At 43.3% G+C, this 19,060-nt stretch overlaps 1 protein-coding gene across 2 annotated transcripts in view; it reads left to right on the top strand.

The window, feature by feature from the left end:
- Nucleotides 1–19,060, top strand: part of sema5a (sema domain, seven thrombospondin repeats (type 1 and type 1-like), transmembrane domain (TM) and short cytoplasmic domain, (semaphorin) 5A) — a 184,021-nt gene that overhangs the window by 68,847 nt on the left and 96,114 nt on the right. For both annotated transcript variants that reach the window (XM_050056268.1, XM_050056267.1), the window contains exons 3-5: nucleotides 961–1,060; nucleotides 5,061–5,106; nucleotides 15,310–15,372. In XM_050056268.1, coding sequence (XP_049912225.1) covers nucleotides 961–1,060; nucleotides 5,061–5,106; nucleotides 15,310–15,372 — 209 coding nt within the window. The remainder of the gene's footprint in view (nucleotides 1–960; nucleotides 1,061–5,060; nucleotides 5,107–15,309; nucleotides 15,373–19,060) is intronic.

Raw genomic sequence — 19,060 nt, 5'->3', positions numbered from 1 at the left:
AAATGACATTGATAAGTCAGACACAGCATGAAAAGGAGGAGCTGGGGTGGAGGTGGGTTGCAGAGCAGCTTGCAAAGGAAGCAGCAACAGTAGGCAGGCCAGGGCAGTTTAAATACGGCGCCCTGAATGAGATTCGCTAATTGGTTGCATAGAAAGGAATCATGTGATCTATCAGCTGACACCCTTCCATCAGTCAACTGCTCCATCAGTTGATTGGGCTGTTTGAGATCAGTTGATGTAGCTGGGATGTGAGCTGAGCTTGACATCATGTCCTGCCTGAACTTACGCTATCAATTATTGTTACTGATGATGATGCAGCTCTTTAAACGTGCTGGTTGACGTGGAGCTAATCTTAACTACTCCGTGTAACGTGTATCTGGTCTGATGTGTTTTGTCAGGAGGTTTCTGGTTCTTAATGGTTAAGTGAAACTTCCCCAACTTGACATAACGTTATGTTTAACTGTGATAAAAGTTCATGATGTCATTGACTCACTGTAGGTAAGTACACAGACGCCCCACGTAGCCTATTATTTTTAACGAGCCCCACCTCTTCACTAAGTTATTGCAGGCTTTATAGTCGTGTGACAACAACTGTTTGCACCTCACACTAATGCAGCTTTACTGCCTTCAACTAGGGGCCGAAATCTCTATGCATTTTTGTGCGTGTAAACTCATTGTGATGCAAAACACAAGTGCGATTGCTGTAGTATTTACATCACAAATGCCACACAACATCACTGAAGGTATGAGGAAAGGTAAAAATCAGAACAAAGGCAGCAGGGGAAAGAGTTGCTGCTATTACAAATTTGCCCTTTAAGGACCTGACTCTTTGAGTGTGTCGAGAAAAGTTACAGCAGCACTTTGAACGCAGCTCATTCATCAACACAGCTGTCGTCTGCAGTCATAAACTCAATGCTCTGATTGGCTCACACTTTTTGTGTCCTGTGGTGTCGTTGGCAGAGATGGAGCCGTGGATCTTCAGGTTCAAGGCGGAGGGCACGGTGGATTACTCACAGCTGACCTTCGACCCCGGCCAGAACGAGCTGATTGTCGGTGCAAGGTAACTCATGTCGGAGTTTGTTTTTTTTGGCTCTTTCTGTTTTTCTTTTGTCTCCTTGTCTTTCCTTCCTGTTTTTTTCTTTTGTTGCCTGTCTATTGTTGCCGTGTCTTTCATTCCCCTTCTTTTCAGTGTTTGTTGGTGCATTGCATGAGTAATGATCAGTTTCTCTATAGATGTCTTCAAAAGCCAGAGAAAAAAATGGCTTTGGAGATTGTTTCCAAGTCCATTGTCTTTGTCAAGCCTAGCCAAGTGTATGTGTGTATGTATGTATGTGTGTGTGTGTGTGTGCTTGCAGTTTCTCTGTGTTTCAGACTGAATCTGAAAGGGACTGCATTGGTGACAAATAATTCTGCTTTTACCAGCATCTTTTTGTGTATGTTCATGCACGTGAATATTATAGCGTGAACTGTGTGTTCTTCAGTGTGTGTGTGTGTGTGTGTGTGTGTGTGTGTTTGTGTAATGGGTGTATTCATTCACGCTGTGTAAGTCTCAGGCTGATTCCAGATGAAGTGCGCGCTGCACTTCTCTTAATGGCTTAGTTGTCAATAGAAAGAAACACTCACTGCAATGTGAACAAGAGATAACAGAGGAGCCAGCAGGAAGGTGAGCAGCACAACAAACAGAATCAAAGTGAGCCCAGGGAATTTACTAATGCACTCCAGGAACTTAGATGGAAATGGCTAATCAGGGATTGGTGTGTATGTGTGGATGGATGAAGAGCAAAGGTCGAAAAGGCGAGTGGAGTCTCGTTTAAACTGCTGGCACAATTGTGATAACATAACAAACACACAATGTTTTTTTGGTGACAATCTTTCATTTTTAGCTGCACAATTCCACCAACACACAACATTTGGAGCACTCAAATAATCAAATCAGAGATTTAGTTCAATTCTCGGTTCCAACTTGATGACTGTTGAGTGTCTCGCTGAGAAAGGCGTTGCGTGGCTGGATGGATGGCTGCAGGCTCAGTTAGAAGTATGAGTGATAATGGAAGGAAAGAGGGATCGATGCAAATATCAATAGAGTAAAACAGGGGGCCGAGGCCACACTGAGACCTGTCTGATAGCCACTCTTCAGGAGATTGATAGATCTCAGTGAAAGTGTTTGTGTGTGTGTGTGTGTGTGTGTGTGTGTGTGTGCGTGCGTGCGATTGTGTGTGTGATCATGCTTGAAGATTTCAGTTTCAGAATTAGATATCTACTTTCCTGAAAAAAACAATGCTTGCTCTTTAAAAATGATTGCTCATATAAAAGAGAAAACTCATTATGGGATATTGTTAAAGCTATTTCAAGAACTCTGCCTGCAAAATTGTTTTTAAACAATGCATAAAAAGAAAATCATTCAGGTCGATATCTAAAAAGACTTTTTACTGTGAATTGAACGAAATTTACCAAACGTTTTAAACGATTTTCTTTTGCCAGCATGAACTGACAATAATCTTGGATCACGATTGGCCTATGGCACAAAAACTACAAAATATGAATAATACAAAAGTCTCAAAGGGGGAAAAAAAATCACAATAAATAATGCTTTTAGTCCTAATTGTCAGCTTTCATGTGATTGCACTGTGGTAATGGTGTATAATGGTTTTAGTAGACAGCCCGAGACATCGTTAGTCAATATACAGAATATTCCTCTTGAGAGGGCATTCATTAGAACCTAATGTTTCTTGAAAAGTTGTAAATGCCAATGAAACAGTTTTGTTTGTGCTGTGCAAATTTGAAAGGCTTCAGGCAAAACAGGATAGGCACTTATTGGAGCGAAGTTTCACCGCCAGGCTTTGATTTTCTTTCAGTCTCTTCCTGCTCTCTCCCTGTTTCTTATATACACATATACTCCAGAGATAGGAGCACTCTGTAGAACTTTTTAGCACTGCTTTATCCAGTTTTTCTTGCTTCCTAATTACGGGTTGAAGAAACCTAGAGGTCCGTCATTTGCTGCAGTGGTTGAATCCAGCCATCCACAGACTTCAGTCCCTAGCACCCTGGCTAAACTCTGATAACTCCTCATGCCACCAGTGAAAAGGTTCATCTTAACTTATAAGTGGTTGAACTTCAGAAGCTTCAAATGCAGCAGTTTTGAACAGAAACTGATTTTACAAATCAAAGTCTGTTTGTCTCGGGGAGTACGACTGCATATGTCAAAGTTGTCAAGTTGTATCGTGTCAGCCCAATCGCCAGAATGAAATGTTGGCATTGTACATTTTCTGCATACCACAGATACATTCCTTTTGTACACTGATACATATTTGTGATGGGCAAAGCAGTTCTTTAGATGTTACTGAATCACTAGAATCAGTTCATTAAAAAGATTCGTTCAAAAGATTTGTTCACGGAATCGTTCAGTGCTTGGCGGGAGGAGCCCTGCGTCTGCCCTGCAGTGGTGAGTCTCATTACTGGCCAGCCTAATGTTTTCAGTTTGTTTATCTGGAAACTAAGTCTGTTAAAACAATGGGGAGGTGTATGATTTTGTTCATGTGGCTTGACTCCTGGCTGCATTAGCTGTTAGCGTGGAGAAAGCGGTCCCTATGAAAGTGTATCGCTGAGAAGAAATGATTTGAATCACTCAGGGATCGGGGTTACGTTGTTCACCGAGTGATTCGTTCACCAAGTGATTCATTCACCTAGTGATTCGTTCACCGAGTGATTCATCATGCGGTAGGCAGTCCCTCCCTGCACCCTGGTAGCCTCGCGACTAACAAGTGATTCATCGTTCGCATGGACCAAATCGGCAGTTCCACTCCCGGCCTGCATGCTCGCTGCTGAGCTCAACTGAACTGAGAAATGAACGAATCAGTTCCGGAAGTGATTCAGTTCAGTACTTTCACTCAACAGATTCATTCTTTTGAGCGATTCGTTCGCAAACGACACAACACTAATACGTATCATATCAACATTTCTTAAAAGTGACATAGTTTAGATAGCATATTAGCTTATCAGTAGGACGAAGGGATGGTGGATGGTGTGACACCTAGGTGAGATGGCTGCCAAGCAGCAGCAGACCACTGATCAAGACCAATAAACAACAAAACCGGTTATTTTTTAACCCCACTTCGGTGCATTTTCAGACATGTTTGTGGTGACAAAATGGAGTATTTTTTTAAGACACGTCGGGGAAACGTCCAGCATTGTTTGTGGCAACGAAACCGGATATTTTTGAAGAATATTTCAGGACATTTCATGCTGTGTTAACAGTACATCAGGATATTACAGCCTTGTTTGTGGTGACAAAATCAAGAATTCTTTAACAACATGTCGGGACATTTTTGGCCATACTTGTGTCAACAAAATGACGTATTTTTTTAATAACACGTTGGGGCATTTCAAGCTGTGTTTGTGGAAACAAAACTGGGTATTCTAAGCCAAAACATGATCTTTTTCTCAAGCTAACAAATTGGGTTTTGTGCCTAATCCAAGCAAATATTAACCACAGGGTCGTCACAGCATTAAATTGAAAATTTAACCAAGCTACAGCATATGAAATGTACAACTTTAGCAAATTCATGGTTTGCAGAAAAGTATAATGCCAACATTTCTTCTGGAGATTGGGTTGATTGTGGGTAATGTCGGTGCCAGGTTTTGACAAGGCAGAAAAATGAGTGGAATTTAAAAAGAGGATATCTGTGATTCTGCAACATCAGTTAGATCATATTCGAAAATTGTCCATCATGAGTTTTGACAATGTTATAGAAGTGCAGTGCTAAATCAGAGGAAAAGCCCTCTTTTAAGTGTGTCGACATCCTCTGAACCGTTTTCACACCCGACTTGCTGTTAAAGCAGTTTAAGTCTGTATGGTCCCCTTTTGGAGGTCTAAATCCCTTTGTACCGGTGGCACCATGGTTAGGGGAGTGAAGATGAAAGAACCAGAGAGAGAACTCAGATAAAAAACTGTACAGAGCTTCGGCCTTGGAGCAGGGATGCTGTAACATCCACACATCTCAGGTTTATTTGAAGAAAATGTCTCCATCAGCTCACATACTTCCTCTTTTTTTTTTTCACAGAAATCACCTCTTCAGGCTCAATCTGGAAGACCTGACACTGATCCAGGTGAGTGCTAATTCTCTCCTGCTCTGTCTTTCTGATTCTCCATCGGTCTGACTCACCCACTTTTCTGAGTGAATATGTGCTCACTCTGACTCTGTCTGCTCTTACAGTCACGCTGGCATTGGCATCCAGAGCGCTGCCTGCCTTCCAACAAACGCCGTGCTATAGTCGTAGCGTGCTGCCAGCTCCCACAACTTAAAGCTGTTACAGTAAAATGGTTTAGCATTTCAGATGTCACAACAACTTCCCATCCGGTGGAGTGACAGTGGGTTCGGTCGACAGCGCTGTGGGTTGATACACAGTGAGAAGGAAAGAGTGATGATATAAAGTGTAGACAGCATAAATACCCTGCGTGTTAAAATCCAATTTGAAACTGTATGTGATACATATACTCTGCAGCTGTGCTTTTCCACATTTTCTAGGGTATTAACATCTTGTGCAATTTCTTTAATACGATTCTACCGTTTTGGTGCTCCTCTCGAGGTAGAGAATCAAGTGATCTGAAAAACAGAAATTAAAGAATGCTAACTCCAGGGCTAGAGCTCTGCCTATGGTGACATGTTGTAAAATTTGCACAAAACATGCATAAATAGAAGTTTGCTCAAGGTAGCAATTATTATTTCTTTCCAGTCCTCCTTTCATTCCCCTTCTCCCACATGTTGTCATTCTAATTTCTTTCTGCATCCTTTCATTTTTCTTTCTTTTATTACACTTGTATGAGCCTACAATCCCCCCTGTGGAGCTAAGCATTTTGTGACCCACTGAGTTGCCATACAAACATTGACATATCGAGGGGTTTATTTCTAGGTGGTAGCAGCAAGGCTTCTTTGATGGTTTGACAACTCTTGATGTTTGCCATTTACACCCTGGAAAACCACGGGAGAGGATGAGGAGAGGAGAGAAAGAGAAACAGTGGAGCAAGAATGGCTGGATGGAACAAAGGAGAGACTGAGGGGGAGCACTGTTGATATAAATCCGCCTGGAAAGGGAAAATGAGAAAAACGGTCAGACGAAAATGAGAGGCAAGTCTGAATTTGTCGGATAGGAAGGAGTGGAGGGCAGCACGTACAAAGGAATCTGGGAGCAGTGAGACAGCACACAGACAGAGGGAAGAAACCCCCCATGGAGAAAGACGAGGATTCATGCAGAGCCGGTCTTTTGTGGCCGCTCACTGGGACGCAGATGCTTTTTAAAAGATGCTCTGTGCCATCCGCACACCCAATCATCCCTCCTTCTTTATTTCATCCTGCAATAGGCTGGCGCTGCAGAATCAGCAAGGAGATTCCACCGACCCAATCAACCCCTCATCTCCAAGACATCTTCTCTTAAGAGAGTTGGATCTGGCAATCCCTGCCAAGGCCTGGCGCCAATTTAAGATGACCTGTGCACTAGTGCCTGCTTTGCATTTGATTGGACCAGGGCTCTAGAGTCAAGGGGAAGGCTAAGTTCAGCTGCTGAAGTGCTAGCCCTCTATTCACCTCCCTCTGAAATCTTTTTCTCTCCTTCCTTCTTATTCATCCTGGCATGAAACAGGAGATTAATTGCACAGAGATTTGGCTGTCTCTGTGGCTGGGTTTACATATATTTGTCATTCTTATTGTTGTTGGATATGAAAGACTTGAACGAATTTCCCCTTTGGTACCGTTGCTCCACTCACATTACATGCATTGCTGATTGATCAAATGGATTTACAAGGGAATGTGGGGCTGAGAGTGTCAGAGCGAACAAAGAAAGTTTGAGCACAAACAGTCGTTAGCAGCTCAGCGCGTTTTATTTCGGTTGCACCGCTGTTCAAAAGAGTTGCATGAGGTTCTTTTTTTTTCTTCCTTTCCTGCAGAACGAAAACAAGCTAAAAGCTACACCTACGCTTGTCTTTGTGATTTCACCCCATCCCCATGCATCAGCCATGTCAGATAATGCCCAGTGGCAGTGATTTGTTCTTGCATGGCTGGCAGCGCTAAGAGTCAGGCTGTGCACGGTTTGACAGAGCACAAGGCTTAGAGCCGGCGTAATACAAACAGCCTATAATACGCTAAAGAGGTGGATATAATTACCATATGATCGATGACGGGCTGATCTCATCTTGTATGTGCATGCATGAAACATTTATGAAAACAACAGACAAGGTCTTTTGCTGCATGAAGGCAGAATTAATCCCACCCACTTCTCCTGCCCTTGGTTCCAGTATGATGAGTTGTTTCCAAACATTGTGCAAGGCAGAGAATAAACTCTGAATACTTGGTAGCATTACCACTGTGTTATGAAGGGTTTAGAGAATAGTGGCACTTAGGGTGGCAGCTAAACACTGCTGGTCTAACCCACTCTATAGCACATATCGAGTTGAAACTCGCAGATCGATAGAGTCTGAGCCCAGCAACCATAATCTTCTCAGTAAATGTCCTCCCAGCTTGGAGGTAATAAAAAATAGAAAAGAGCCCAAGAACATCAGAAGTTGGAGAGAGAAGGGACCTCTTTTCTGAGAACTTCTACACTTTCATTGCCCATTTCGAAGCCATTCCTCGTATTTGTTCTTCAGTGAGTTCTGGGAGAAGAGAGGGTGCAGTTACTTATGTTGTTTTGTCTTTTGAGCTCCGGGCAATGTCTAGAGAATCAGGTCCCTTTCCCTTTTACACATGTAGCACACAACAGGAGATTGTCTGTATCAGAGGCGTTGTAACCTATTGGAAATACTCTGTTTGGTTCAGGCGAGGGGTGGCGTCTGGGTAGAGCGTTCAGGAGGCAGAACATGAAGCAGATAACACAGCAGTTACATAGCAGGTCTCTACTTTGGTCTTAAACAACAGAGTCTGTTGCAGAGTCTTGAATTTGTGTAACGATATCGCCTTCGGCCCTTAAGGACAGATGTTCCAGAATCTCATTATCTCTCTAGTTAGACATTTTTTGTTGCTGTCTACGTGTGTGTGACCCCTCTTCTTCATCCTCGGATCTTAAGTGCGATATATCGTTACTTGAAGACATTTCACCTCTCAACCAAGAGGCGTCTTCAGTTTTAACGAATGTCTTGAATGTCTTCAAGAACTCAAGCAAGTCCAGTTGCTGATGATATAGCACTAGGATTACCATGACCTGGCTGGCTGAGAGTCTTCACCATCACATCTTCATCTTCGGATAATTATTTTCTTCTGGTTTTCTGCGCGCTGTGTGATAGAAAGGTCATCAACTCAAACACGCCATGAATTCCCCGGACAATTACCTGCTCTATTCACACATAGGCTTAATCGTACATGAAACAGACTTTGTACAAGGAAGCTGGCAGGTTAAAGTGCATTTGATGTCCAATCCAACTGATTCAGACATTTGAATTCTCATGTACAGCTCCTCTGAATAATGCCTAGATCATTTTAGTTTTGCAGTACATGTGAGAAAGGTTTGTCTGAAGAACTGTCTGCACGACAGGTAGACACTTCCAGAACTACAAAGAGAAGATCTTCCACATGACTGTTCATGAACTTGGTGGCATGTAGTCGAACTGAATAGCAATCAGGGGTTGAAGTGGGAATCAGGCGTTGAAACATGAGTCAGCCCTCCCTTTGGCCTTGATTGGAGTTAATATCTGGCACTTACAGTTTTTTTTCTGCAGTGTCTCAACAGCCTGAAGAGGCCTTCCTCCCCCTGTCAACCTCTACCCTCATCCGCACTGATCTGGAAAAACACTGTCAAGAACAAAAGGTGGATACTTTTCTCCTTGCTCCACTTTCAAACTTGTGCAGCTCCAGTGAAAAAATAAAAAAAAGAAGACAAGGACTTAACTCTGCAGCATGCACAAATAACGAGACTTTGAGAGCCACCACAGCCAAAGAATTATCTATAAAAGCAGCACCCACAAAGCGCAATATCCTTCCTCCATCTACAGGTGAATCCCACTTCTTATCTCACATCTGTTTGGTATTGTCCTCCTCGCCCCTCTATCTGTCATTCAGCTCCCCGCTTTCGTCTGCTGCCAACTTTGAGCAGGCGAATCAACGCTGGCATCGCCATTATCCACCTTCCATGGCCCACTGCAGCGAGGGGACAAACACTGATGAATTGGCCCTTTTGCATTTGCATTGTGTTCAATTTCCCATTGTGGTGCCAGGGCTGATGAATGGCCAAACCGGCTCCATGTACCACTCAGCCTTATGTTTCTGTCTGCCTGTGAGCTCCCCAAATAGTGACCTTTGTCGTCTTGAATACCCTAACGCAGTGATCCCCCCTGCCCGTTAGCTCCAATTTTACCCTTGCACGCCTGGTCTAATTGCAGTCTATATACTTTTCACGCTGGTCCTGATAACCTGAAGTGTCTAATTTGCAGGCGCAATAAGAGCTTGTTGAATTCACAAGGTGTTAATGTAAGAAGAAATAAAAAAAAACCCTGTAAGAATCCAATTCTGGTGCGCTGTTTCCAAGCTAAATTGAAACAGGATGCAGACACTGAGACCGAGTTTCAACAGAAACACTGTGGCATAGCATTAGTCAATAAGCACTGGAGTGAGGAGGATCAGTGGCATTGTTCACCATTCGATACAGCACCAGAGGAGGAGAAAAATAGTGGATATTCACTGCAGCCTCTCCCCCACGAAAACACTATCCATAACAGCTCCCCTTGGCAACAGCCACTGTATGGTGGTGAGATGTATATTGTGCCTCCATTTTTCTTCACTTCCTCTCGTATTGTCGTGTCATTAGGAAGGAAAGGGGGCTCCAAAGAAAACAAAAGGCTCTCTCCAGTCACACATGTTGTATTTCATGGGCCTGCCTCTTGCAATTACACTTCGTCAGACAGACAATTAGCCCTGCTAATCAGCAGCTTACAGAAACTGTCCTCCATAGCTCTGGAAGCATTGCTAATTCAATTACTAGAGCCCACTAACTCGGCCATTTACATGCATAGAGTGAAACGCATCAGTGGGATTGGAGATACAAATACCAGCGCGCTCAGTGATATCATGGAGCTTCATGCCATGTTTAAGCAAGTAGTAAGAGGCGTTGCAGGGGGTCACTACAACTGACTTATCTTTTTATGGCATTATGATGATACGTGTAGTGACTCAGACTGACACACTCGCTGAGACATGACATCAAGACCAATTTCATGTGTAAATCTTTCAGCAGCTTACATCAGCAGACATCAGTCTGAATAGTAAATATTGTGCCAGCACATCAAAAGGCAGTATCAGCTATTCATAAGACAGATTAGATTTCCCCGGCAGGATTTGTCCAGCTCTCACTCTCAACCCGCCGTCCCCTTGTAATGAGACACACACCCCGTCGTTTCATAGAGCTAGACAGCTGTCAGCAGTGAGTGTGTTCTCTGGACCCTCTTTATGCAAAATATATTCAGTATCATGTCTGGAAACAGCGCTGTTTTGGAATTCTGCTCCTCACTCCCTCCTCCGTCTCACTGACTACTTCGCTCTGCCCACACTGTCTCCCTTGTTCTGGCTGACTCCTAAGTTGGACTCTGTTTTCTCTTTGTTGCTTTCTCTATCTGTTTGTCCCGTATTTTCCCTTTTTCTGTCCGCTCCTCTGTCTCTGTCTATCTCCCTCCCTGCCCACTTGCCCACTCTCTCCCTTGGTATCTGTCCTGAACCCACCTCAGAGTGACAATAGCCCCTTAGTGTGAGGACTGACGAGAGGCCTGAGCACAATGGTTCATCTCTGAGGATTGCACCCATTACAGGGGACAGTAGAGAGGGCGGACACGTGGAACATAGCATCTTAGGAATTTTTTTTTTCAGCTTCCCTGAAGCAACAAATGACTGCCACCAACTGTGCCAAATTCCCCCTGACTCCCTCGCAGAGTCAGTTCACACCTAAAGGTCCGGTTCCTGAATTGGACCACTGTGAGGAAGATATGTTGTTCCAGTTTTCCAACTGGTCTGGTTTGCGTTTACAAAAGCAGCAGAATGCAGGACTACTCACTTGAAGTTTTGTATTTAACTGATGATGCGCTTGTCTTGAGTCAATGACAATTAAAAGCAGTGGGCTGATCCACTGCTAAAGGTCCCTTGTTACAACGATCAGCTAAAATATTTAAACCCCTGACTGGTGAAGTGAAAAACATTGATCATTTTGTTACAATACAGTGCTCTTTTGAGGAACCTTGGCCTCATGTAGATGCCACTTGACATGTTACATCCACCCAAACGACATTACAGATCAAGTACACTCCCCTACTGGCAATGGCACTCCCCTGTGGCAGTGCGCCCCCTCGTAGGCAGGACAATACACAATGCCACACTACAAAAACTGCTCAAGAATGGCACGGGGGACGTGACTAAGAGCTCAGGGCATCAACCTGGCCTCCAAATTCCCCAGATCCCAATCCAATTGAACATCCAGTGGGCATGCCGGAACCTTACCTCACACTCAAATGATCTGTTGACAACGCCTTGGTGCCAGACAACACAGGACAACCCCAGAGATCCTGTCTCCATGCCTCGACGGGTCAGCGGCCCCACTGCAAATTGGACTTGGCTCTGGCCTGTTGAGGCCCGGACAAAGGATCTCTGGGGTACCAGTTTGTCCCACAGATGCTCAGTCAGATTGGGATCTGGGGAGTTTGAAAGCTAGGTCAATGCTTTGAGCTCTTTATCACGTTCCTTGGGCCATTTCTGAGCAGTTTTTTTGGTGTGGCATGGTGCATTGCCTTGCTGGGGGGCTCCTGTCATCGTGGGTACTGCTGCAATCAGGGGGGGTACTTGGTCTGTAACAATGTTTACAGTGGATGGAGTGTGTAAAGGGGCATCCACATGAATGCCAGGAGCAAAGGTTTTCCTGCAGGCCATTGCATTGTAATGAAACCATCAATTTTATTCACTTCACCTGTCAGTGGTTTTTAATGTTTTGGATGATCGGTGTATGTTGCTGCAAGTGTTTTTCCATCACACAGTAGGGCAGGTAAAAGAAATCCACCTGTTTGCAGATGTGCACTAAGAGCCTGCTGTCTGCAGCTCTTCATCTACCATCTCACTGTGGCGGTTTCTTCTTGTACTTTTCCTAATGCTAATGCTAATTCAGTGATAAACACATATCATTGCCTATAAATTCTTCATAATTAAAGCTGTAAAGCAGTAAAATAAGGAAATGTTGGGTTTTCGTTCGCAGTAACTTAACACAGCTCCTCAACAGCTCAAAGCTAATATGAAACACTAAAATGAAGCAGATATCTAAAAGTACAAACAGTACGCAAGAGGAAAAACTAAACTTGAAACCACAGAGATTCAGTTAGAAGCTACAAAAGTCCTGAGAGCTGAACATAGAGACTTAAAAAAACTTCTTTCTCTCTGTTCTTCTGCACAGACGGACGTAAGATGAGTCTCGCAACACATGCTTGTTTTAGGGGTAGAAAGAGACTCGTCAGGGGTTGGCTGTGGTCGGTGACATGTCCCCATTACCAGCTTTGAGACAGTCAAGCTCGCTTTTGCCTGATTCCTGAGATGGTCCATCTCGGGAGGCATGGTTTGACTCGGCATTGCCAAAAGTGTTCATGGAAGAGCCCTACTATGAGATAAATACTCCAGGGTTCAGTTTAAATGGACAAGGCTCCTGTGAACACGCGGTTAATTTCTGCATCTTAGTAACACTTTATTTATTTTCATTTTTACTTTGTTCAGCGCGTCTGAGCAATGAAGGGCTACTGCCCACATTTCTGTTGTGCTCACTCTCACTTCAGACAATCTGGACAAACTTTTGGCAGATAATCTGATTATCCATGTACTTTTTGCCCTGTTGGACTCAGTTGTTTCCAAATCTTTCCCATTTACAAACTTTGGCAAGTAAAGTGTTATCATACCCAATGAAAATGATGAAAATAAATAGCTGTAATAAACCGTAATTATCCTTTAACAGCTGTGTATCTCTTCTCTTTCTACATTTCCAATGGTTGTTTTTCTCTAGAGATGATTACAGTGCCATGATGGATATTTATTTTCCTTTCAGGCCAATTTCGCCACCACGCTCAGCTCCCTAAATCTAATCCGGGTCCTCTCTTATTCTCTCATCTTCTTTGTTTCGACTCTAAGTCTCTATTGAGGTCCCTTCTAGGTGACAAAGGCACAGAAAACGGTCTTTGTAACGCAGCTTCCTCTGATAAAGCCAAGAATTATTATTTAACGACAGCGCATTCCAGACATATTTCGGTTCAAGACGCATTCATCTTAGGAGCACAGTGGCTGAACAAAAGCATGTTAATGAGCTTTTAATGTTTCTTAATGACACCGACACTTGCCTTTGCATGGCTGTGATTCTGTTCTTGACTCTGGACCATTTGAGGCAGGGCAGTCAGATAGGGTGGCTTTAGTGGTCAATGATGCCAGCACATCCCCCACTTACAGGCTTACAGACATCAGTGGTCATAAAGTTGATGTCTTAAAGATGTAATAAGAATATATACTACTCTGAAAATCTGCTTTGAAGTATTTCAGATGACGATAAATCACATAATCACCTCCTAATGAAAAAAGCAGCCGCTTTCCTCCCATTAACGTGATCTCAAGTTGTAATTTTGCATCGTATTATGATTGATTTTTACCCTGAACATGAGTGAGTAAGGTTTCGGGCCATTAACAGGTTTCCCCCCACCCCACCCCACCCCCTGCGATTAGTGAAAGCACTTTTCAGCGCCTACATTCAATTCAGCTGGGACACGCTGTGGTGCTGTGTGTGCAGGCTGCGCTGCTTGTGCTGATGTGTGTGGTTTGTGGCTGCGCGGCCCCAGAATAGCCCGCTTTGCCCTGGAATGTGAACTGTCACACACATACACACAAGGAAGAGCGAGAGAGAAGCCGGCTCACATTAATACTCCATATCTTATCCTCCCTGAATGGTACCCCACACCCTGAGCTCTATCCTCTTCTCTAAGCTCCCTCCTGTTACTGCCTATGTGTGCATTTTATGTGTGTACATACGGGTGTTTGTACGCCTCCCAAAGGCCAGTGCGGCGGGAAGCAAAGGCCTTGTCATAAAACACACAGAGGAAACTCCTAGAGCCTTCTCAAAGAGGAAATGAATGAAGTTCTCCTAAGTGCTGTGGGGGGCTCAGCTTTTTTTCCCCTCTTGTCCTGGCATAAAACAGCCCTGATACCAAGGTGAAATCTAATATTCTCTTTCAGTTAGCGATATTTACTGTACTCCCACAGAGAGTGAATTCCTGTGCCTCTGGCCAATAGCCAGGTTATTATTGCAGGAAACCTGTGTCTCTGTGGCCAGAAAAAAAGTTGAATACTTCTAGAGACTTTTCTTGACTTGGCGTTAAGCGTATTATTGCACCAGCCAATTTTTCTGTTAAGTATTCCTCCCTCTGCCAGTCACATGGAGCTGGTGGCAGTGACGGCTAATTCTGCCTGTCACAAGCGTGAGTGTCTTAGCAGCCCGGTGCTGTCCTGGGGCCAACACTCATTTCATGAATAGAGAACTTTTATCAATGAGAAAGCCCCCCCAGAGGTCATGCTGAAATTAAACGGTAGAAATTGGAGCACGCTGGTGTCTTCACCCTCGGAGGAGACGAGTCGAGGTTTTATCTCCTCGTTCCTCTCCGTCTTGTAGTAAAATGTAAAAGGCGTCCCTGTGTTTCTCCCTCACATGTAAATCACGTTGACATCCTACTCTGGGGACCCGCGTGTTATGTCTTACGATGCCTCCTTTTCCCTCACACATAAATCAAATCGGGCATTCGGCTCTGAGCAAACTTGTCACTCGTTTCTTGAGGTCTCTGCTTGGTATGCACCTTAATTGGATTCTGTGTTCTGTATTTAACATGGTTTATGAACTTGAAAAAAAAAAATGTGGATGTGTGAGTGTCTTTATGTGGGATTGAGAGCGCTGTGAAGATGTAATGTCAAATTCATTTACTGTTCGCTTCTGTTCTAATCCATTCCTCCCACTCAAGTCAAAGAATACTCAGCACCCAGAAATCAGTGCATCAGCCAGTATATCTAACTTATCACAGTATGGTTTGTGACTGTGTTTCATGTCTTCCCTGGCATTTTTATTGCCCCTGCTATCTCACACAAACTCACCAGACATCAAATTGACTTCAAAAAGGTAGACTTTTTTGCCACAGTTGAGAGCCAGACATTGTTTTGTTTGGGCTCCCTGAGTGCTTTTCAAAGTGGTTCATGGTGACATAGCACCAAATGTTTCTGATGTTTGCTTCTTCTTGATGGTTTATTGGAAGCCTTGTGCTGCTTTTTTCTCTCTCCACAGGAGGCTGAGTGGCACTGCGATGAGTTTACCAAGGGAGCCTGCTTCAGCCGTGGAAAGTCTGAGGTGAGTTTAAGTGATGTCTCAGTCTTTCAAATGTCACACTGTTTTATTGCTTTATCAGACACTTGTCACCGTGTTGAGAAAAACAAGTTTCAGAGTTGATATGATAAAAACAAAACATCCTGTCATCCATAAAAGGAGCACTTCATGATAATTTGCAGTTCACTAAACATATTCGTTTCAATAAAGTCAGTTAAAGGGGTATGTAGTATTTCATTAAGCCTGGGGATGTATGAGTGACAAAAACCCAACATCCTACGCTTCCCATAATGCAACTCAGTAAAGTCACTTTATTCGACTCTCTGTCTGGAAATACGTATTTTAAAATCCAGACCCTGATTGTAATGCAAGAGTCTATAGCCATGCTAGTGGCTCTGTACATATGAGCTAAATGCTAATGGCAGCATGCTAACATGCTAATTTTTAATAACTGTAAATGATAATTAACTTTATTAATATAGTGATTTTCAAAAACAAGTTAACAAAGTGCTTTACTGTTAGAAAACAAAATACGAAGTGCAATAACAAGATTGGAGTATGTTTAACATAGCTAAAGTTCAGTGTAGCTTTAGGTATAATGTTTACTATTGCTGCTTTACATCTACCTCGGAAGCCAGAGTTCGTAGCTGGGAATGATGTCACACCCAAGTTGACTGCATTTCAGTACAACAGGTTGGAAAACCAAAATGTTGTTAGCAATACCAGTTTAAGCTAGGCTAGCAACTGTTAGCAATACAGGTCGATAATAACGCATTATGCTGCATTTTGCGACGTGTTAAAAAATAGAAGTTGGACGAGACACGAATTAGACAGAAGCATAGCAAACAATATTTTACTACAGCTTTCACTGCTGTTGATGCGTGGAGAAGCCATTTTGGATTTTAAGGGTGAGGTTCCTCCGACTCTCTGAGATGGAAATCTGGCTTCAGAGGGCGTTCCAGTTGACATTGCTGACTTGGAACTTGAAAATTCTGACTTACCAGTAGGCTACAAATGTAATGCACCACATGTTCACCATCTCAGTTTAGCGTGTAGCAAGCTAATATTTGCAAAGTAGCACGAAATACAAAGTACAGCTGAGGATAGATAGATAGATAGATAGATCATTTTATTGTCCACCTCGGTAGAAGTTTGTCTTTGGCTTCTCTTGAAAATAGGTACAGACAGACACACAACACAATACAGCATTAAAAACATACAATTTAACAATATATACAGAAGAGGATGATGGGAATGTCATTAGTTTTGCAGGTATTTGATCATAAACCAAGTTGGACAAGTTAAAATTTTTGAGAGAGTCAGGGGAATGACGAACCCATCCATTGACATTAGCAGTCCTCGAGCCATGCCGCTAACATGGCTAAAAGTTTTATGTTCAAGCCCAACCCAAGAAATCTCAGAACCCATGGACTATCGGTCTGATGATGATAAAGCCTCTAGGGGCAACGGCCAATATTTTGGGGGTTCTGGTTTGGCAAGCGGATATCAAGGCCAAGACTTCCTCTTTTATGCATCGGCCTTTTCGGCTAATCTCTACAAACAGTTATCTGCATATGAAAGCAGATACATTTTAAAACAGCTAATATAAAGTGATATTGTCGTTATAGGATATAGTTGATAGGTTCTGAGACTGCATTTCGGCCAATGCATTCCACATCTTACACTCCACATCGACTGGTTACCTGTCACTCAAGCATGATTGGTCAATTCTACCTGGACTACAAATGAACTAACACTTCTGATTCCAAAATCTTATACTGTTGCCTATAAATTCTGCATGCACAGGCAGATATCTGTATAGAGAGATTAAATCCATGGTAACCTTGTTGACATCACAAGGGTTTTTCTTCAGACTCTGACCCTGGGTTTTTTTCTCGGAGTAAGAGTTCCCTTTTCATAGTAGAATAATATAAACAACTACTAACTAGAAAGCAAAATTGCAAAGCCTCAGCCTTCAAACCAGCTCATGACTGCTCAACATTTTTCCTGTGGTTTTGGTTATCTGCAAAAATAACACACAAGTGAACGCTGTCTACCAGTGGAACTGACGGCCCCAGATGTTGGACTTTCCCACCAGTCAATCAGTGCCGCATAACGGCGGGAAAAAAAAATGTTATCTTAAAGACACAAAACGCAGATCTGCCTTCATTTTTACAGGCTGTGTTGAATCAGCTCCAAAGAGCACATCAAATGGCGCGCTAAAATAAAAAAAAGTCAAGTTATGATGAAACATATTGAAGCCTGAAAGCAACATGGAGCATTTTATTCGGTGTTAACATATAGACTCACTGGGAATCCCTGCTTTGTATGTGGGACTGTCCTCAAAAAGGATATAAATCAACATGTTGTGAAGTTGAAAGCTTCCCCAACCACAGCTTATTTAAAGGCCTTTCATAAAGGGAGTTCCTATTGTTTTTTTTTTTTGTAGTTTCTTTTGGTGCAGGAGCATATGTTTTTGTATGTGGTTAGCTGGCATACTCCTGTCTAAACAGCTGGTTTAGAGCTGAACTTCACTTGAAGGTGAACTGCCCAGCCCTGATCCCTGCCTGTGTGTGCACCGCTGTGTATTTATCCTCCTGTGAAAGGTGGTTAGGGACCCATAATAGGCATGCACGGGCTGGCCAGCACAAGATAGCTGTTGTGAATTACAGACCAAAGCTACCTCAGTCCTTGAGAGTCGATGCTGTCTCCCAGAGTCGAACTGTTTTGCTCACTGTTCCCTTCTGAGGATCAGCTCCTGTGATGTACACTAAGAATAGCATTAAAAGACTTCATTCTCCTGCAGTTGACAGGGCTTTCGATGGTTTATTACCTAGCTCAGCGCGCAGCAATATACCATCGCTTAAGCTATTACACAGATACCGTGCCTGTGCTTTGAGTGAATTTACAAGTGATTGTATTTTTTTTTCCCATTGCATGCGTCCGCTCTTCTCTTGTGTATTTGATTTATTTCAACCAGGAGAAGAAAGGAGAGTTAAATTGACTTGACAGGACTTGATTGCTGCCTCTGTTTTGTTTTATAATGCGAGAGCCAAGCATAACAGCCTCTGTATTACAGTACAGACGTGGAACATTTGTCAGGAAGTTTTCGTAAACAAGTCAAGACTGTTAAGCCAGGCAAATATTAAATATGCCGTTATTTACCGTAGACACAAGCTGCAGAGAGGAATTGAATTATGCAGACCCCTCACTACCAACCCCCCTTCTCCTGCGCCCATGTGCACACATATACAGTACACAACGAGCTGTACAATCAGCACAGATATATAGGCGTACATAACAAGTTTTACTACACACTCACTGTTTCGAACAGGCACACGCATGAACACATACACACATACTTAGGCTGTGCTTAGCACCAGGAAACGAGTTGTTTTATGAGTCAACCTTCATCTTGATAGGGGGGAATAAAAGTCCTTCCCCTCCGTCCTCTCTCCATCTCTCCTACAGTGCCCTCCACTCCTAAATCAGACCCTAGAGAGGGGGAGGAGGGGGAGATGGTGTCGCCCTGGGCACCTCGAGTGGCTCAGACCCTAGCAGATTTACAGGGTTTTAAATTTCTACGAGGGTCCCAACCCAGCCGTGGCCCCTTTCAGATGGAGGGGACGCTATAAGTTTATTACCTTGTCCTAGGACAAAAACAAATGCCACTCTCTGACATGAATACTGACTGCTGTTGTTTCATTTGCTA

The sequence above is a fragment of the Epinephelus moara genome, chromosome 11 (genome assembly GCF_006386435.1).
Source record: "Epinephelus moara isolate mb chromosome 11, YSFRI_EMoa_1.0, whole genome shotgun sequence".
NCBI classification, from domain to species: Eukaryota; Metazoa; Chordata; class Actinopteri; order Perciformes; family Serranidae; genus Epinephelus; species Epinephelus moara.
The sequence above is the reverse complement of the archived record's forward strand: the minus strand, read 5'-3'. Positions and strand labels throughout refer to the sequence as shown.